Source organism: Lepisosteus platostomus, chromosome 8, assembly GCF_059453375.1.
Source record: "Lepisosteus platostomus isolate fLepPlt1 chromosome 8, fLepPlt1.hap1, whole genome shotgun sequence".
Lineage (NCBI taxonomy): Eukaryota > Metazoa > Chordata > Actinopteri > Semionotiformes > Lepisosteidae > Lepisosteus > Lepisosteus platostomus.
Window position 1 is genome coordinate 24,745,265 of NC_142618.1, and position 22,294 is coordinate 24,767,558.

Consider the following 22,294-nt stretch of genomic DNA (forward strand, 5'->3'; position numbering starts at 1 on the left):
AAACAGAAAGAAGAAACCGAGACAGGAGCAAAGATAGTGCTCTAAACATCTGTGCTACTTGAAAGCCTGATCTAATCACACAATGTATGAACGTGTGAGGCATTTTTCTCCATCTTTAACATGCCTACATAAATTTACGCAGCCTTAAATCATTTATTTCCCTTAAAGTAAGCTACCTCCATTCAACTGGTTTAAAACTCTTTTATTTCAGTGTAAACACTCAGTAGCTCTTTCTCACAAATCAATTACTGGAGAGCAATGAAGAAGTCACCTTCTTAAGGGGTAGCTCCATGTGGCCTTAAAGAGAAAGTGAGTTTTTAATACATTAATACTTTCACATATACTGAGAAATACTTTCACATATACTGAGAGGCATTAAAAATGCAACAGCTATTTTAAATACTTGATTGTTTTTAATGCCTCTTTTGTCTATGTGAATGTCTGTTTACACTTTTGTATTGGTACACTTTTTTAAACGTAAAATAACTTGAAAAATTGGATATTAAACGGGGTAAATTAGTTTGCAGCAAAACTCTCAAAATGTTTACACAGCAATTGCACTTCCTCCATCTTTTGTATCTCTTTTTATAAATCTAAACGTCTCTAAATGTGGGGAAAAAAAGTCCCAGAAATAGGTCAGGTGAATTTCAATGTAAAATTGACGATGCTGTAATGGTTTTAACAACCCTTAGTGTAAATTAAAACATGCTTAATATATAATAGCGATCACTATCTGATGCTAATACATGTTTTTTTGCCTACGTCTTCCTGTATTCTCCCACACTAATATTAAATGGTGTTGATTTTACATACACTTTAACACAATGTATTTCTACTGCTGATAGTTATAATACAACTGAAAGCTACAGTACATTGAAGTTATCACAACCACCGACTTCCTTTATTACTGATAAGGCTGGTCTTAATTCTATAGAGTATATGCACTATTCCCTTTTCATTCTAAAATTCCTGGGTAAGAATTAGCCTACGTACAATTTTATGTACAACGATGACACTTATTTCTGAACTTTCAGGCCATGACCATAACATAGTTCAGCATAACTGATATTGTTGCCACAGAGTGACATGCTATACAGGAGTAGCTTGTTTTTTAAAACAAATCTTCTTGTCGATTTCATCTCGTATTCACGTGTTTGCAGAGATAATGGTATGCATTCTAGACTATATGCAATATCACAGGAATTGTTTACAGGCTTTGGGCTGTGCTTTATTGCTTTCCCGTGGATTCCTAGAGTCTATACATAAACTGATAATTAAAACAGCGTTCTTAATATTTTCAATCGACCGTACAGTTCCTGGGAATGTCTTACTAACGGTTTGTAATACTATCCTCCTTTCTCGCCGTGGTTCCACTTGGCTTGCGGGCTCTCTTACTAGATCGCCACTGCAAGCCCAATAACAACATTACTGCACCCCCCTACCCTGCCTCTTTGATTGCATTCCTCTCTTTGTATTTAAACATCCGGGTTTCCCAACTGGCTTTGCTTTACTCTCTTCTCCTCTCAGAAGCCATTTTGGACTCAGTTCAGTTTCTTGCATGTCAATTTAGCCCAGTCTCTCTGGCTATTCAGTGTTTTTAAGCAAAAAAGGGGGTAGCGCGAAAGGTAGACGGGGGGAAAAACACTACAATACAGCAGGCAGAGTTGTTTTGTATTATTGACATTAATATCTGGAAATTATTTTCTCCCGATGGATTTGCCTATATTTTAAAGTTTTTTATTATCCGTACCCGAACATTTTTCCCACTGGGCTCCACACACAAAAGCAACGCAAACTCTCTTGGTTCTTTGGACATCTGGGGCCCTGGGTCATTTGGCTCGTTGTGTTGTGCTGATCAGCTCTTTAAATGTTCGGAAAGGAAAAGCGCTTTAAACGGAGAAAATCTGGTGCGCTTTTCTCAAATTAAAGGAATATGTTTGCGTCCTGGCTGACTTTTGCGCTTCTTTGGGGAACTTTTTGTGCAGGTAAGGACTTGTTTATTCATTTGATTGCGATTAATGAATTTGATATAATCGTAAAACCCACAGGAATTTGGCCGAGGACGTTGTTCAAGGGGTGGCCGAAAGTGGCAGAATAATTTCCTTGCAGTTTGATTTCTGTGGGATTCAGTTTTAAAATATTTTTCACTCGTCATTGTGGTACAAATCCTTTAGTCATTTCTATCTTTTAATGAGTAGCGTCGCATTTAGGAACTTTTTAATTCGTTATTTTATGTGTACTTTTGGTGTTACTGAACAGGGTATCAAATTTGAATGATCCAGGGTTGTTAAAGGTACACTTCATGGTATTACGTTATAAAGGGCTCTGTAACAATCGAAAATGTTACAATTGCAAGCAATTTGTGAAAATGTTACTCCGACCACTACTTGCTCATTGAATCGTTATTGTTAACATTTTTTGTAGCTCAGGTAGCAACACATTGTTTTTGTTGTTTAGACGAGTCCTTACATTGACGATTTCATGAACATTGCTTAGGTTACTGCAAAAATGTTTCTGTAGAGATGTGCACTTTTAAAAATGAAAGAGTGGACTTTGTTTTTACCCAGTAGTCATGTGGGCTGGTTTGCGATAGGAATGATCTAATTGAAAGTTGTAGAATACCAACCGCACTGGTTTCGGATTCCTTCGCATTTATTAAATCCCATCGTTTTAAATTACCACGTGCGACAGATAACGATGTTCCCTCTTCGGCGAATGCAGTCTGTTTTAGCTCAAATATCCATCTTTCACAACATAACCGAGAATAGTGAGATGAAACTTGGCATGTGTGTGTAATTGCTTCAGCATTTTTGATAGAACCATTTTAGTCCCCCAACCAGATTTGCACGACTAGTAGTATAATCAAGCACACGATACTGCCTGGATGTTTTGTTCTCCGGGCACGATATCAAACTTGCATGCTAACTGATCTTGGTGAAACATGCATTTCCGTATTACCTGTTTCGTTAGTAATTACATCCATAAACATTGATTTCGATTTAAATGAACAGATAATTGAATTTTGGATCCTGCATGGCTGCTTTGTTGTGCGGTTCCCTCCTTGTTTTGACGAGTTTGGGGGAGGGGTACCGGGGGGGAGTGAAAACAACCCTTTGTGCGTATTTTCATAGTAAAGAAATTAAATTCGAATTAAGTGTTACTTTCTCCCTTTATTGAAAGTAAATATGAAAACACCTTCTAAAATATCAAAATGACGCTGTTCTGTAACATGCACATAATTTGGCGAATTGTTAAATAACGATGTAGGTCTGTTTTTTTTGTTTATAAAATCACGTCTTTTCCTTATTTAAATGGCAATTGAACTAAGCTCTGTTTTCGCAATTTTGCTTCGTAAGAGAACTAAAGCACGAATCACAAAGACGGTTGTTCCAATTTATTTTAACACTCGTATAGCGGACTTTAGTCGTGCATTTGCGTTTATTTTCCTTTTAGTCAAAATGTTTACAAAATGAGCACGTGAAATTGCTCGGGCTAGCTTTGTTTTTCTTTGTTAGGTCCTGCGTTGAATGCGCAAAGGCTCTTGTATCGTTTGCGTTTTGAATGTAATAAATGTTTATGTAAACGCTCAAGAGAAAATATGACCGTAGCAAGTAAAATGTGCTTATTGCTCTTTGTTTTTAGATCTGTTCGTGGACTTTAATCAAGGAATATTGTTCATAATTTACGTTTAATTTTGATCATTGCTAATTCGCTTTTCCTGTACTATCCTAAACTGAACTATTGTTATTGGCTTTACATCTGGCTTTTTTGTTTTTTAAGGTCAGGTTTTGGATTTTTGTGCCGTTTTGGCTTGAGCTCTGTGGCGTCTTTAAGCAGTTTTGCTAAATTTACTTCTGGAAAAAGTTGATAAGAATGTTTACTGACAACTATGACATTTGTGTAATTTTCACTTTTTTTATTTGAGTTTTTAAGATGATACAGAAATCTGGGAGGATTCCCATGAAAGCATGAAGTTTAAAACAATGTTTAAGTGGCATATGTATATTTTCTTTAAGTTATTAGAGGTTTCTAGATTATTAGAAGGACTTAAAACAGCAATTGCCTGGTCAGTTTTTGTGTGCATCTTTGAGTAGGAATATGAAATAGGTCTCGAGGTCGAGTATTGGAGCTTTTGGGCTCCAACAATAATAAAATGCTACTATTTTGTTAAACTAAAATTAAACTCCTCGGTTGTTAATGTAACTGTAATGGGTTTGTACACATTGCATATAAGACCGTCTTTATCGAAAAAACATTGTATCAACATATTGCTACTTTATGACGAGCTAAGTGAATTACCATTTTTTAAAAGACTACTCTATGGAAGGATTTTATGTATTTTTTTAACCAGATGGCATATTCTATTTCACAAAAAGTTCGTTTGTAATCGCAGTTAGTATTTCTTTCTTCGAGCTTTTTTGTCCATAAAATGTTTTTTAGACATAAACGCGTTAATTTAAGAAAAAAACAATAGTAAATGAGCTGATAGGTCTAATTTATTAGAACAGTAGCTGTGGTGATTAATTGTGAACATGCAATCAATGCATGTAGTGCTGAAATTTACAGAAGTTTGTGATCTTTGGGGGAAAAAAGTTCATATAATCTGTCATTTTACTTGGTGCATGTATTGCATTGGTGTTTGGGACATTTTATAATTTACATAATCTGAGTGATTAAACCATCATAATTTAACTTGTGATTCCGGAATACTCAAACGGAGAAGATAAAGGATTCCCTCTCTTTCAAATGCAGATGTTTTGAGATGCACCTCCAAACGACTTACTTCTTAAATGTGCGATTCCATATAAAAGCGCTTCCTTGGTAATGTGTATTCATTCAAATCTGTGTGGCGATAAAGTAGCACCTACACCCTTATCGTGGTTTTATTGTCGATAACTGAACACAAAAAGGAATGCTGTAGGTTTTGAACTCTGCTGTCTCAGTGAATCCGTGCTCGCTCTTCAGTATTGTTGGGTGTGTGGCTTCTGTTTGTGTGTGAGGGATTGAGGGGGTGGGGTGGGATGATGTTGTAATAGACCTCTTATCACATGACTGCTGGATCAGTATTAACAGCGTATCTATACCATGTCTACTGGGCGCTCTGTTCAGTTGCAAATTTTCAAAGGTTTTGGCCACATGGTTATTAGAAAGAGGAGAAAAAAGGTTATGGTGGTACCATGTTTGAATGTTGTAAAATCTGATCACTTTATCATAACCTGATTATTTTAACCAAGCTGATAAAATAGAGAAATGCTGGGGTTAGTTTGTTGCAGTGTATTTGCTTTGTAGTATTTTGGTTTGATGGAGGGTAGCGATAAACATTGGGGAAATGGGGGGATGGGCACACTCCAGCAAGAGCCAGGATTTAAAGCGGCAGGCACTATTTTTTTTTCTCTAAGAGAACAAAGGTGGTGTTGCTAATATTTTTGATTATGGTAGAATTGAGCTTTTATTCTCTATCCACCTCGTCCATATCGAAAGGATGTATAAAGATTGACAATTCACAATGGACTGTGAAAATGTCTGCTTTGATAAAACTTTACAAATTTGCTATGAAAATGATCATATTTAATAGTCTTACATGTTATAAAAAGAAAAAAAGTTGAGGAGTATGCATTTTAATGAGTTTCAACGAAGCACCAAAGCTAATATTATTTTGTAAAAATATTGAAACAACAACCTCTCTTTAATTTGAGAACTTATACTTCATTGTTTCAAATAATGTTACATATTCCCTAAATGTAAATCCTTAGGGGACGGGAATCGTTGCGTCCGATGTTATGGTTTTACTATTTACAGCTATTGTTTAAACCATAATCTTGAGTTTGTACCTGTGTTGGAGATACAATAGACTCTTCTTATGGCTCGTCTTAAAATCTATCGTTTTGTAGAACTCTTACATTTTACGTTGTGTTTTTAAAGTGTTTTATAACGGGTAAAGCCAGTAACTAAATGTTTATCCACTCGTGAAGTGAAAAATGTGATTGATACCGCTTGTGATTTGCAGCAGCCTGTAGTAATATTGATAGTGTTCCGTTTGTGGCTTGGCTAAACTTTAAGTTTTGACATGTAGGTTAAAAATGACCTCTGTGGGGTTTTTTTTGTGTTTGACTAGAGGTGATTGTGCATCATTTCCCACTGGGAGGGAAGAAAGATGATTGATTGCGTTAGTTAATTTGAAGGCCTTGACAATCTCAGACTGAAAGAGGCATACAATGCTACATTGCTAGTTTCACTAGTACTGCTGGTATAGGACTCTGTTTTGCTCCCACGGTGGAAATATCAAATTACAGTTGACCCACCTCCATGTTAATGTGATTCAGCCTTTTTCTTTCTCCCTCTTTCTTCCTCTCTAATGCAGAAGTGCGTCTGTGGTTTCAGGTGTTTGTTCATGTGTGCATATTAAAAACCACAAAGATGTAACCAATAAGCACTTCTCTAATTTTATCTATTATTTGCATATTTTATAACCTCTTCCTGCCACAGCATAATGTGCTCCCAATGTGTGTGTGTAGTAATATCTAGTCATCTGCATTGCTATTGCTAAAATTGCTACAAACCTTCTGGTATAGATTGTTTCCACATTTTATTTCTGAAGATGATAAAAGCTGTCATTGCAGTGATACCATAATAAAAACAAATCAGTGCAATGTGACTGTACTCATTGCTTATACTCTTATATAATTTCCCTTAAAACTACAAAGAATTCTACCTGGGAATATGGACAAGGACTCATGGGATTTACTAAGACTGAACGAACAATATATTCAGCTCAAATATTAGTACACAAGCTTATAGCTTTGGGACTGCCTTGGGCTACAGTGGAGAAAAGTTACGGAATAAAATGGTTCCTATTTTTAGTTGGTCTTTGTGATTCACAGTCTTATTACAGGTAACCCACATAAAAAGTTCTACCTACTACTCCACAATTTTTTAGAAGTAATGGCTTTATTTGTGCTGTTTCCATGCTGATTGTCGAGTTTGTGATGTAGGGGGGGAGGTTTTGAGATCAAATCAGATTTGTCAAATGGGCAAGCTTGAACAAACAATTTTGTTATCTTGTATCTTTCTCTCCTGAACACATGGTTCAGCACTTCAGTGACATAATCATGGAAAAACATTTAAAACCGAGCAAAACAATTTCTTGCCATTTGAAATTGCTGAAAAATGTCTAAATCATTTGTGAACAAACAGCCCAGAAATACATGATTCCAACTGTAGCAAAGGTTTCTTGCCTCACAGCACATTAAATATCACAATGGATTTTTGGATCGGTTTTACAGTAACTGGACTTGTGCTCAGTAATGCAAATGACCGTGACCACACCCAGTCAGGAAAATTTACGATTAATTGTTAAAACAGTGCCAGAGTTTTCTAATGGAGCAGTTAATCATTCATATTAAAGCTTTCTATGCCATGCTTGGAAATAGACTTCTAAAAGTCATAAAATAAGAAGAAAAGTATTTGTGATGCTGGTGTTGGTAAACCATTAACCCCCTTGGACAGACTAGCAAGTTTGAGAGAATGTGAGATGAGCACTTATATCTGGGATAAACTGTAATTGCCAACTGAAGCATTATTGTTAAGATGGACAGACTAGATTGACAAGAGCTAATGGGTGAGCACATGGATTGTTCACTGATATTTTACAGATATGCTCTCAATTTACCTTTTAACATCTTGAAAAGTTGTTTTGGTAATCAATGCATACTGCTGTGTCGACTTTGGCATGGATGCCTATTGGACTTGCAGCATTTCTGCAAAGTCCTTTGAACCTGTAACCTAATCCTCAGGATTGTTACAGCACTTATCCTAAGATACCCAGAATTAGAATTTGTAGTTGTCGATATATATCCTTAAGAAATGTACAGCCTTGCTGAAATTTTATCTGGACACCATTTCCCCATGCCTTAGAAAAATCAATCTCTTTTCCAGGCTATTTTACTGTTCCGGTGTAAAGTGCATGGACTGACTTGTAGGTGAGAAGAAAATTTAACATGATCTTTACCTCTTTCTGGAAGCCCTTGTCTGAGTCACATCCTTAGAGAGACAAGGAAGATGTTGGTGTTTATACAGTGACATAGGTGGTTGGGTGACCCCAGCTACTGTACTGCACACAAACTCATTAGGACATTGGTATTGAGCCTCTGACATACATGGACTTAGGGGTGGGTAATTCCTTCAGGTATCATAACATCACTTTAAGTTACTGAGGTAGTTACTGGTACCAACTGAGGTTGGTAGATACCAACTTTGATCTCCAATCTCCAACCATGTAGCTTTTACTGTGAAGCTCCTGTGGTGTACAGCAGCTCCTAGTTTAAAGTAATCGGCATACAATGCAATAAATTGTCGTGAGGATAGCTTGTAAAATGTCCACTTGAAGTTGACATAGTCAAGATGTTATGTGGAACAGAACAAAATATTATGTGACAAAAAAGAAAGATTTGACTGGAAAGTCAGTCATGTGGAAAATAATTTGCAAGCAGCCGTCAGTTTGCTAAAATCAAAGTCAAGGCTGCTCCCTCTGTCTTGGTTGTGACAGTGTGGAGCAGGCTTGCCGTGTTATTGCCAAGACCTTGGATTCTTTCAGGCAAGAGCTGAATGAGATCCTTGGATCAATTTGCTGCTACCAAATGGGTCAAATGGTCTTGTCTCATTTGAAACGTAATTTTCTTCAATACAGACTTTGAACTAAATGTGTAAACGTGATAGGTGCTAAAGTGTTGTAAATGCAGACCTTTTCAACGGTTCAGTTGTAATTAATGAAGCTACCTGCTGTCAGCTTAGAAAGTGAGGTTTTTAAGAAAGAGTCCTTCTATCGCTACATGTGGTTGCTACAGTAGTACAGCCAGAGTACTGAAATTTTGTGAAACTCAAGTGCTGTGGTGCCTTCAGGTTCTTGTATTTTAATTTTAGCATAATCAAGTAATTGACCCTTCCCTTCGTGTTGTATAGTTTAAATGCCGTGCTCGTTCTTTAGTGGAAAGAATGCACGTCATGGTCATGCTGTCAGCTCCTTACTGTGGAGGCGAGAAGTCTTACTACGATCAGATCCTCAGCAGCTTTAGAAACAGTCTTTTAAAAAATGGCAGCAGAAATACAATACCTAAACTATTTGGACTTTTTAAAAGTCAATTTTTTTGAATTTGTCGGTTTAAGGTCTATTCTTGTGTTGTACTTTAGCTGGTGCTTGCACGGATATGGATGTTTTTAGCTATAACTGGGATTCTTAACTGTGGAGGTTTTGGAATTTAAACAAATACCTGCTTGGGGTTGAAATTCTCAAAGCACTATTAACATTTGTTTCTGAAGACGCGTATCAACATTTTACAACGTCACCTCTTTTTAAAAAATAATGCCCCCGTTACATTAATTGACACTTTGCAAATATATGCTAATATGGTACCTGAACATACTATGAAAAGTATTTCCACATAGGTTTATGAAACATAAAACATTACCTTCAAACTGAATGGTCTGTTTTATTACCATTTCCATGTTAAAATGCACAAATGCAATATGACGCTTGAAATACATAGGATAGAAGTAAAGTCGATGTAGATATATATAACTGACAAATGTATTCAGCCACGCTTGAAGTATTATGCTGTACATTCACATTAGTTGTTTTGTATGTTAAATGTGTACTTCATGTTGTCTTTTTCTTTTTTGTCTGCCAAAATGTCTGGATGTGATCAGCCATATACCTTCTCTTGAATTGAGAGGAAAACAAAATGGAGCTGAGAGGACCGTTTAGCTTGTTTCTCAACCCAGCAAGTAGGTCTGCTCACACTATTTACATTTATACATGTCATCATACTGTTAAGTAACATTTGCTAGTTTCACTTGCTTCTAGTTTGGTTGAATTCACACATGTAATGTTTGAAGATTGGTAATTACAGCAGGCAAATAAAACTCAAAGACATTTAGCTTCAACAGAACTAATTTTAAAGCTCTGGAAAACGGAACCCCATTTGTTTATAAGACTTGGAGCACAACATATTGCAATTTATCATCTTAGATTAACATCACATAGTAATCTCTTTATTTGAATGAATGAATTCCTACAGTAATTGTCATGAGTCAAATGGTACTACTATGAGTACTGCTTTCTTAATATTAGTTTAGTTTTAGGGACAATATTAAACTATACTTGTTTAAACTTATATTTGATCTTTTACAAAAAATTCTGACTCTGCTAGTGAATACTAATTGTCAGTAGCTGATATTATTTATATTTGCTATTATTTCCCTCCCTGAACCTTGATTTATTTTTGAGCAGCATGCCTTTGAATTATTTAAAATGTACATTGTGTATATAGGAAGTTTACCAGTTTGACAGCAGACTTGTAAAATCAGAATGTCTAGCTACTGCTATCTTTTGACATGTAACCAGTTAAAAACCTGAATCTTAAAAGTCACGTCATAAGCACTGATCTAAAAGAATGTATGATAAAACTATATCCACATTTCAGTAAGTTATCACTGTCTTATAAATGAACTCCTTTGCACATAAATGTGTGTAGCTAACTGTAAAGAAGCTACCAGGAAAGGTAACAGGTTACTAATATACAGATAGAGGACACCTTTAATAAATCCATATTTTGTCAATAGAGACTTAAAGAAATATCATGCTTGATCTCTAGTTTTAGTGAGCACATATGAAGAATAGTTGAGCACTCATGTTTGTGAGTAATGCAGTGTTTTGGATTGTTCAGGAAAAAAAACATAGGTGAATTTTGTTTCATATTTTTGAGTACTCATAGTTTTCATTGATGTGTTCTACAGTACATGGACACCATTAGAAAATCTATATTTAAGAAATACTGTGGGTTATATTTATCTCATACTCTGCACATGATGGTTTACTGTAATTGGGATGGTTGCCTGATTAAAAAAAGAGAAGGATATCCATAATATTCTCTGTACTGAAGGTTATATTACTGGCTAATTCAAGATGTTTGCCTACAGTAGTGTAGCTTATTTCACAAGTACAGTTGATTTCTGGCTTGCAGCCTGAGCTCCTTCTGAGCAGAGCTCTGGATGTTTTACAAGTCTCCCAAGAGGAGCTGGCAGTGCACAGAAATGTCATTTTAGCACTTCTGATCCCATTATGGACAAAGGGGTGGCTGAATTCAATAGGAGGCGAATATATCACAAGAATTTTGAAATATATAAAATTATGAAGGGACAGTGAATGCTCAGTTTAACTGACTAATTGGGGGGGGGTGTCCGTTATTGCTGAATGCCAGTTAGATCATTAATTGTTTTTCAGCTCAGAACCTCTTATATGAGAAAATATATATGCTTTCTGGATTTTTTTAACTTAATTGTTAACAGGATCTGGTGCCGGTGTCATTTTATTATAAATGTACGAGCTCTTTATTTCATGTGTTGTATATACACTGTATAAAATTCAATAAAGTATACGAAACACAAACACGCATCATACGCACTCAACTAACTGCTATACCAATTGTCCACATTACTGTGGAGAACGTCTGGTATTTCTGATTTTACAGACAAAATTCCCCATTTACAGATTTTGTCTTTTAAATCTGAAGTCTGTTAAACTGAGGTTTTACTATATTGGGTGCATAGAAAGATGTGCTGTGACATTAGGGTATTCCCACAGTAAACACCACCAAAAGTAAGAGGTCGGTCTTTTCCCTGCAGAACATGACAGAGGTAAATGCCCCACATTTGTACTAGTGTCTATTGCCTCATAAAGTCACAAAGCTTTAGGGTGTTCCATCCATTGTGAACTGGTTTTCATATAACAATGAAACATGACGAAACATTGCGTAAGCACATACCAGTCTTGTTTTAATGTTCATTACAATGTATTTCTTATTTAAAACATAGGTTAGAAATGAGAAGAGACCACTCAGTTTATCTACTCTATTTGGTAGTAGGCTGATTCAGGGATCTCACCCGCACACTTCTTGAAAGAAGTTCAAGTAGGGAGCTGCGTCAAAATGCGTAGGCTGCAAAGGAACAGGTAAAGGTTTATTCCATGATAGAAAGAAAAGACAGCATTTTGGGTGTGGAGCCTTCAGGTGTCACCTGAAGGTGTTGGCACCTGAAGAAAGCTCCACAGCCAAAATGTTGTCTCTTTTCAGCATTACCTATTTCTAGTTAATTGTAAGTTGTTTCATACACAGCCCTTTGGGTGAAGAAATGGAGAATTTAGGTTTGAGAATTTTGAATACTTGTTCCCTCATAATCTTCTCCATTTGGGATTGATTCATACAATTAATGCAGAAGAATATTTAGTGTCACAGTAGAGCCAAATTCAACTTTTTTTTTGTCTTGATCCCAGTTAAATATGTTCCTTTTAATTTCAGTATTTTTTCATTGCTTAGTGTAGCCTGTGAACCTCGAGAATCCCAAGTTAAAAAATTTTGCCCACCTGGGGCATTTTAATTTTAGTAACTCTTATTGCTGCACGAATATAAATTGGCAAGTTAAATTCTAAAGGCGCACAGATTATATGGATATTTTGTGGAACATTAGTTTTAAAATGATATGTAACTGACATTTTAACAATCTGAAATGGACTTTTAATTATGCAGCACAATGTAGTCTCTTTACTCGTTGTAATACATCTGACCTACATTAAAAAGGGTTGGTGTCGGTCTCCTTTAGGTAAAGAAAAACAATCTTTAAAATATTGTGAATGCAGTCTGTTTATAAAAGAGATAATACAACCAATAAGATTATTTGAAGTCCCCTTGATCAATCAGTGCAGTCTTATAAAAACATTGGTTCTGTACATGAGAGTGGGTCTGTGGGCACCCTCTGTATTTCATGTGCCTTCAGGTGGTACTTAATTGAACCCTGAAGTAATACTGCTGAATTTCCTGCCGTTTCCTATGGTTATGACATATCGTTTAAATACAGAAAGGTCTAAATGAAAAATACAAGAAATTAAAATAAATTTAATGGTGTAGGTGGTGAGATTTCTGATAAATACACATCACTAAACATTTTATATCAAACTGGAAATTCTCAAGTTTATCATTGTAGTGTCAGCAATAATTCCCAGCTTGTGCTTTGGTTTTCTTTTAAAGTTTACGTAATCCTCTGTATTTGCATTGGTTGTCCCTTACTAAATGCTTTCAAACCATGTGCACTTGACATGTATTGTGAAGAAGCAGCTAAACAAGACCGTTTTCTCTTTCCTGCTGGAATGTTTCTGGCAGAGGTGACATCAAGAGAACAACAAGTGCCTCTGTTGGCCTCTACTGAGTGTTTAATGAGCACAATGAATCTATAGAATTTGAAGTCTGAAGGTGAGTGGGCTGAAAATAGTTTTGGATGCAAAAAATAAATACTAATTTAGCAACGGAAATTCCTGCTGGTCTACAAAATGTAAAAGTTATTGCTGTATTGTGTTTGAGTGCAGTGTTGTTGCCAAGGTCTCTTAGTTACAGCTTAGTTTCAGACTTGCGTATTGGCATCCATCATTAATCGGGGTGGAGTTATGCTTATCAGTTAAATCTTGTCGATGTTTATTGAACACTGATCTTAGTAAGTAACTGGGTAAGTTACCGGTAAATGAACAAGGTGCAAACAGATATACGGTTTTTAAGTGGATATTTGCATTTCGTTATTGTCCATAATACATGTAATACAATTTAAGAACTGAAGCTGTGGTTTGGAGCATTTTAATAAATTAAATGCAATTGTACACATTAAAAGGCAGAGCTCCATAATGTAAGTTGTCATCTGTAGTACTATAGCATTCAACCTGTATTGTCATTCATTACAAATTTATACAGAGACAGACCTGATTTAATTCAACACTATTGCTGGTTCTGAAGCTTGAGGTAAAGAAAGGCCTTCGAAATTATTGTGCTTTAATTGTCTCATACAGGTAATACCTGTCGGCATTAAACGTTATAAAGTAATTTTTGGAAATAGCATTGAGGAGTTTGAAGGGGGAAGTGAAGAGTAAATCAAGCTGTGATAAGTAAAAATTGAGTTGATTAAACTTCAAACTCTTTAAGGGTACTTTAATCTGCCTGCAGGGAAGAATCTGCAGATAGATGAACAAATTCAAATTTGAATGGGAGGTAAATCCAAAGAGAAGCTGCATAGGAAATCTTTAGCAAGTAGAACACAAAGTGAGACCGTCAGGGAAAAACAGTAGGCACTTAAATGCCAGGAGTGCTTGTCCTACAAAAAATGTAGGAAATAAAAGCTACCATATTAGCATATGACTGTGATATCACTGGAATCACAGAAGCATTACTTCCTTGCATATGCATAATGCTCTTCATCCCAAAGGATCCAAGAACTGTTTCACAAACATCTTGCACACAGAGAAGGCTCCAGAGCCTAAGTGTTTTTTTTTCTTTTCAGTGTGGAATAAACCTTTACTTTGTTCCTGTTTCTCACATAGGTGTGGACTCACTTCATCAAATAAAGTCCAGCACCTACCTAAGCGATGTGATCTGTAGAAAACATTATGCATCACCCACCCAGTGCAATACACAACAGATCAGATTGATAAGTGACAGATTGACATTGCCTCATTAAAAGAATTGAAATTGTGGTTAAACTAAAGATATTGGCCTGCATACACTGGGTAAAAAAACATGTTTTATTGTGTTTGTGGGGAATAAAATAGGTGTTTTAATCCTTTTTTGAAACATGAAATGCATTTTAAAGTCAGGAGGATCTTTTTCATAGAATATATTGGCCTAACCGGCAAAACAAAATAGCAAATAGCCCAACATAATTATTACATAACTATAAAGTTAACCTGTTATATAACCATTTGTTCTTTCAGTACTGTTCTGCTTATTTGTTTTGTAAGTGCATATCGCAGTTATCCACTGTTTTTTGCATTGGAATGGTGAATAAAACATAGCTTTTAAGATGCAAATGAAAAGAATTGTTGGTACCACATGCATTAAGTGAAGCAATTTTAAAATGGAGGAGCTAATTCATTTTCGGTGCTGCAAAAGAGAAAAGCTGAGATTAATTTCACACTGAAAACTAGCCTTTAGAGCCAAACCATTTTCCTTTTAAAGTGTTTTTCTTTTAACTTTTCAGCATGCAGTTATCTTCTGTTTGTTCCAGTACGTATAGTTCTCGACTGTCGTTACAGTACACCTATGTAAATGTTTGAATTGTGTTTTTATGATGGATTAATTATTTTTATGTCCATTTCTCTTATTGCTTTTCTGCTTCTTGTGCTTTAAAATATAAAATGGCACAAAACTCATATTTGGTCTGGTCCTGCGGAAGAAAGGTTCAACTTGATCCTATGGGGGGAGGTGGGAAAGGTTGCTGGTTTAGTGTTTCTCTTCTGCGGATGTTCTCTTTTGTGGGTGATTTAGTTTCTTGGGGTAGGGAGAGAGCAGGAGGTTGGATTCTGGAGAATGCTGCTCAGTGTGGGATTGATAGTTGTGAAGGCCTCATGCTTGAGAAGTTAAAAAGGCTCCTTTCCCCCCTGCTGGGAGATTCCTTTGTCAGCCATTTGTTGGGAGTGTGAAAAAATAAGACGGGCCTTGTCTAGAGGCGCAACACTGGTCCCCATAGAGGCCCCCCTCTGCTTTTGTGCCATCTAGTCTGTGCTGAGGTATGTCAGGTCATGAGGGTTTGTTTGTGGAAAAATGGCTGAGGCGGGGGGGAGGTTGGGCAATGGCTGCTGGTAATCTTCTGCTCTAGTACCTTGGATACTTTTGAGACAAAATACTGCCTTTTTTTTCTGTGGTTGTCCTGGCGCAACAAGAAGCAAACAAAAACACGGCTAAAACAAGCATCATTTTGAGACTCCCCATTAAACACGAAATTGATTTGTGCAGAGTAAAATGGTTTCTAAACCATAAGATCAACAAACAGCTTTTCCTAAGTAACTGCTTTGCGATAAAATGTAATCCCCCTTCAGCTACTGAAGTTCCTTTCATTATTAAAATTGTTTTAAGATGTTTTCTTTCATGCTTTGGCCTTAACTGATTACTGTTATTTAAAAAAGTTGTACCTCTGCTGAGCGTTAAGACCTTAAAATAGCTGCTATTTACATATTAACTTAATTACTTTGTAGTTGCTTGATTGTTTGTGATTCCGTGGTGATTTAGCTTTCCTGTAAAATAATTAATTGCTTTGCAGTACTACAGAATTATTTGTTATATTTATTTTTAAATGTTCTAATCTTATAGCATACAGTTAAGAACCTATTGAGCACAATGGGCAGTTAAACCCTGTGCAGCACATTTGCTCTTAAATTTCCTGGCAAGAATGCGGGACTTGAAAGAAATGTCTATGTAGGTGTTATGCAAACTTAACATTTTCTATATTCTTCTTCATATTATTTAGAAATTGAGGGACATTAAACTCAGTTTGGGGTCATTCTGTAAACATCTTGCCAGGTTTTGTTTTTTGCATTTGGGACTTCAATACACTCATAGATGTGTAGGCAACACTGTTACACTGTAGTACATTTTCTTATCTTAAGTGTAAAATGGTGATGAACTGTTTCCCTTATTGCTTGGTACCACCTGACTTTATAGAAAATGTGCATGATTTTACTTTGTGATTAAAGCAAAACACCCCATTACCTTTGGGGTTGCATTACTGTACCTAATTTGAGTCCTTCAAAATGCCAGTTTTGGATTATGCTATCTCTTATTTGTGAATGCTGTTCTTCTGCTTGTGTAATTGTATATACATGTTTTATCATCAATAGATATATTATGGTTTAGGGAAAGATATTCCTATAAAATAAGCATTTAACAAGGATTTCAATACAAAACGAAATTTGTTTCAGCAATGTGTACAGGAAGAATGTTTCTTGGTATGGTTTTGTGAAGTTAGAAGCTTTGCAGTGATAATAACCAGTAATTCATTTCAAACAATCATTTCTTAATTTGGTTCCATTTCTGTTACTCAGAAACCAGTGCGGTTTTCTTGTTTTTCTGTAATGACTGTAGATGTTGAGAGCAAGCAAAGTACAGCCATGCTTTTTTCCCCATTGGCAAATGTGCTAAATATATTAGCTGATGTTAGCAAAGAAAAGGCTTTTGCTTGAAATGGGCTTTTTTGGGGGGGGCAAAACCTTGCATTGTTGTTTCCTTCTGTATTTGGACACTTGTTTCATTCAATAAAATGTACAGAAGATTTTCCTCCCTTTTGCATTCACAAGATCGGAAAGAACCTGATCAGAAACAACTGCCATGTTACTACCAGAAGCTAATACCTATGTAGTATGAGAGACTTTTTAAATCCTTGGGCTTTTCGCGCAACTCTTGTTTTTGTCCGTCAGATATTAATGAAATTGCAAAGATAGTTAGGCTCAATAAGCGTGATGTTTCAAACGGATTCAACAACATGCAGCAGTGCATTATTGAATTTATTAAAGCGTCTTGCAATGTTGTCATCTAAGATATTTTCAGTGGAGCTGCAACATCTGTTATGAAAATGCAGCCCTACCAGCTGACTGTCCGGAGGAGTAATTTATTCAGAGCGCTTCCTTCTGCATAAAGAAGTTATTTCAAGAGAGCGATGCAGCAGATGCTTGTTTTTTTAAGACTGAGATTTAGTGTTAATCTCAACTCTTGACAGTGATATGACCCGGAGCCTGTCTCATGACCTCCCGTCTCCCAATCCAGCTGTCACATGCGAAACGCAGAGCCCAGTCCAGGCAGTACTTTTATAAATGCAGCAATAACAGCAGCAGCAGAAAACACAATAACCCAGGTCCTTAAATGAAACCCAGATGCAGTTCCTGTCCTAAAGTTCTGTCTTGCTGTGAAAGTGTAAGCTGTGGAGCTGGGGTTAGGTAGTTATTAAATGTTAAGATTGTCATGTTTCAGACAGCTACAGTGCTCAGTAGCATTAAGGTATTTGCTGTCTAGCAAAAAGGTAATTTAACAATTAGAAAATCATTGTGATTTAGTATTTAATGAATAAGCAAATTTAATGAAAAATGTAATTTAAAAGAAAGTTATGTATTCTGCCAACAGAACTATCTTTTGCTAGACAATAGCAAAAATAAGACCTTGTCCTGAGATGACGGGTTCTGTCAATGGGGGAGTGATCTTAGGTCAGTGCCTTTTGTCATGGAAAGTATGGGCTACCACCTGCCATGCTGAGACCCAACAATGACTGTTTGCAGAGTGAGAATAAAAGAGCTCAGATTGAGCAATAGGTAATATTTATGGAGGTTGAGGGCCCAGTTAGCTCTTCTTTTACAGGGTTTAAAAATTTGACTTTCTCCTTTTGTCTCACAAACTATTTACGTTTTCTTGCAGACCTGTTGAGAACATTAGTTCTAATTGGCTAATATTATTGACAGCAGTAGCAGACGTGGCTTAGTATGAAACCACCTTTACTTCGCAAATTTACCTCCTCTCTCCTGTTCCTTGTGCTTCGTTGCCATGAACAGTTGTGGTTAATCTATAAAGAAAGCTTATGCTACAAATGGTTTAACACATCTGTGAAGTCCTTCTTATCAAACCCATTATGCATCCTGTTTTCATTGCATTTTTTACACTAACAAATGCAGAATTATAAACAACTAAGAGACTATTTACTCTGAGGCATTATACTCTACTAAATTAATTTTTCCCGGTTTGGAAAGATGTTTTCAGCCAAAACACTGTAGTGTCATCACATAATTACTGCATCACCAAATTCCTTACTTTCATCAGAATGGTGAATGGAAATTCAGGTTTTGCACACTTTGGATTCATGAAATGTACGTTTTTTGCCTAATCTGTTTTCCTTGGTTTCATTTATCGCAGATATTCAAATAGGGGATTCAATGTGCACTGCTGGCCTGTCCCAAGTAGATGCTTTTTTCCTTATTGTATCCAGCCATTTTGTGGAGTCCCTTTCTTTCCAAACAAAGGATTGGATCCATTTTGGTGATTGATTGCTGCGCATTGTGTGACTGTCGTCTTTGACGCTTTCGCCTAGTGAACATACTCAATAAGTTTAGCTGTGGTCAGCGTTTGCATGGGCATGCGATAGCAGACATCTTTTAATGAAGATCTAGGATTTTACTTAGGCCTTAATCAATTCACTTACTATAAAGTCTCCCTACTTAATGGTTTTCCATGTTCTTAATGTGTTTATAAAAGTTCATTGTGAATTGTTTTCCTAACTCTACCTTTTCTGTTTCGGTCTGCAAGCTTTAAGCAAAGCTTATTCTTTTTTACAAGGAAAATAAGGATCACTGTGTATTATTTCTTTCATATTTTTAATGCTAAATTTGATGGCAGTGTATTCACTTACTTGACTGTCACATTTCCATAATGATAGAGATAAGAAGCTTTGGTTTTTACTTAGAATTAAGACCATATTTTAACGAGTGAGTTCTGAAAGATGTCTAAATGTTAGGGTTGTTTGTTATGTCAAGTGCTGGCGTGTCACAAAAGGTTCAGTAGCATGTATCTGTCAAAACTAGTTTTATTGATCCAAATGCATTTTTCATTGTTCTGCTCCAGGTGTTTTGTGCAGTTTAAAAGTCAGAAGATCATATAATAATGTCACAAGCTGTTGTCTCGGTTATCTTTGGCCCATTTTAAACTTGAAGAGAAAAGACTGATCCAGTGAGCAGGTCCTCTTCTGAATAAATGAGTCTCCTGACCTCCGATTGCCCTGTTTGTTCTTGAGATGCTATTTGGCACACACCAGGAATATCAAAAGCAGAATCGTTGGGAGTGTGTACAGTTTCTTTATTATTTTTTTGCACTGTGGTTGTGTGGTTGAGTTGTGGCTGGTTTCTCGCCAACAGCTATAAATAGAATTGTGTAAGAGTTAGCATCTGAATGAGAGGGAGAGGCAGGAAAGGAAAAGCCCCATTTGGCTTCCAGCTGGCTGTCTGCCAAACACTGGATTGGCTCAGCAGATGAGTGTTTTTGAGGTAGTATAGTAAGGAGAGTGCTGAGTATCTGGCTTTTCAGTACTAAGGGGTTTTGTGAATGAGTCAAAACAATTTTTGCAGCTTATTTCTTTCTCTTTTGTTTGGTACAGTTAAAATAGGTTACATTTGTATCTAATTTCTAGTCCTGGACGGTGGACATTCATGCTTGGAACTCCCAAACTCAGTGTGAATTGCGCTGAAAGTAAAGTTCATAGACTTTTTTTTTTTTACAAATTGCATCCTGAGATTACATCCATTTTTTGATTTTGTCTCAAAGTGTGCCATTAACTCAGATAGTGAGCTGAATGCAACAGGAAACTCCCCATGGAGTTAGCCATGGAGGGGAAAAAAAGCCGATAGAATTTTGGACGTTTATTGCCCTTAAACATTAAAGTTCTAGTACTGGCCTGCATCCCTGCAACTAACATTTTCAAGTTAACATTTTAAAGAAAATCTTCATAAAAGAAAATCTCCAAATTTTTGCTCATCTTGCCCAGGCCTTTTTTTAAGGAGAATGCAAAAATAAGGTGTTTGGTAAATGCTAGCACATTTTTTTAGTTTTAGCAAACTATTCACACACAGCTTTCAATGTCCAAATCACAGGTACAGAGTAATAAGATACCTTTTAATTTTGACTAATTTTAATGATTATTGTATTTTTCTTATTGCTTTTACACCAAGTGGGACCCCAAGCAGTGCTGTGGTAAAGAATATACTTGGCCTGTCAAAGGATTGCAATACATGATAGAATAAATATGTGAACTTTCAATATTTGTTTGCACAATGAACTTTTGTCCATTTTATTGCATTGCATTTTCTATTAACCTTGGAGAATCTGTAACAGTGGAATCAGACTTCCACATCAGTTTGTAATAAAATTTGCATTGATCAAAGTTTACAAATGTAAATGCTTGTAAAGTTACATATGATTTATTCTGCTTAGCAATAATAAAGATTTTATTTTGCTGATCAGGAGGCACAAACTAACAGTAATATACAACCTTTAATATCAAAGATTTTTAAAAAGATAATTACTGTAAAAAGAGATCATAGAATAATACATTACTGCAAACATGACATTTTGAGTTTTCTACCTAAAGCAGTGTCATTAATTCCTCTATTAGAACACACACCACCCCAGAAGAAGGGTGTAATCTTTCTTTTTTACATTTCAGCATAGATTAATTTGTTTCATTTCAAAATGGGGCCTTGGACAACCTTATAAATATGTATGGCCCAAAGATACAGATGGAAATGCATTATTTGTTTGAGGTCTATAAAACAACTCTTGTTTCACCACACACAAAAGTGCCAGACAGCACTCAATTAGAATGGCCCTAAATGAATGATAAAGCACAGGAAAATTACCAGACCATTTAAAAATGTTGCTGAAGCACTAATGTTTGAGATAAGTATATTGACTGAAACTGTGTAATGGACTGTGGAAAAAAATGATTGGGGGGGGGGGTGTTTTTTGTAAACTGTTTTTGTGTGATCCAGTTGAAGTTTTAAAAGCTACTGCTCTACTCCTGTTTCAAATTGTTTACAAAGTGAGAAATCGGTTAAGTTCAAGCAAATCCATGCAACACCATGTGCTTCCTTTTATTGTCCCAAATACATAGCACAATAAATTTAACACGGCACAGACCCATTAACAGAGACATGTATATAAGATGAGAGAAAAAATGTAAAGTAAAATCTAATTGTCCACATTAAGCAAGTTAATAGTCATGGGGATAAAGTATAACTCAGTTCTGTAGCATTTGAATCCAGGAAGTCTAAATCCAATTATTTAAATTTGCATTCCACGTTGTAACCTTAACTGGGGAAGTTTTAATTTATGGAGAAAATAGTTTTGCTCATTTTTAAGTTAAGCTTAGTTTTTCCAGATAACAGTTCGGTTAAAATAATTGTGCAAGAAAAGAATGAAATGGCAAATTCATGGCTGATTCTCTCTAAAAACAAGATTGTTTATAAATGATCTGATGGCATGCATTATAAAAATTGATAGCTTCTAATTTAAAAAAAAATAGACTTCCAGTGAAAATGGTTAACAGGCTGCTTCCCAACATGAGGTGAACACTTAGGGAATGTTTTAATTAAAAATATCCTGCTTGTGTTACTTAAGTCTTTTCTCTTGTTATTGTGTGCTTTAAAATCTGCTCTTACATACAGGATTTAGTGATGCCATATGGAACCTGAAAAGATATTCAACATCTTGCAAAATTGATGTCTGTTTATCTTGGTTTATTGTTCTCGGCTAAGGTTTCTCCCCGTGTTCAGGTTTTCAGACTGATTTTATGTGGTTTATTTTCTTATTAAAACAAGGAAACCAGTTTTACACATTGTTGCATTTAATTATAGTTGTTCATTTTTTTTTTGCACCAGACTAACTGAAAACAAATGATTCAC

The 22,294-nt window shown here is 35.9% G+C and overlaps 1 protein-coding gene across 1 annotated transcript in view; it reads left to right on the forward strand.

The window, feature by feature from the left end:
• Nucleotides 1-1,515: 1,515 nt before the first annotated feature.
• The window catches only part of acvr2ba (activin A receptor type 2Ba), a 59,848-nt gene continuing 39,069 nt past the window's right edge, over nt 1,516-22,294 (forward strand). The window contains exon 1 of the mRNA XM_088642954.1: nt 1,516-1,985. Within this exon, the coding sequence (XP_088499080.1) occupies nt 1,934-1,985 (52 nt within the window). The 5' untranslated portion in view covers nt 1,516-1,933. The remainder of the gene's footprint in view (nt 1,986-22,294) is intronic.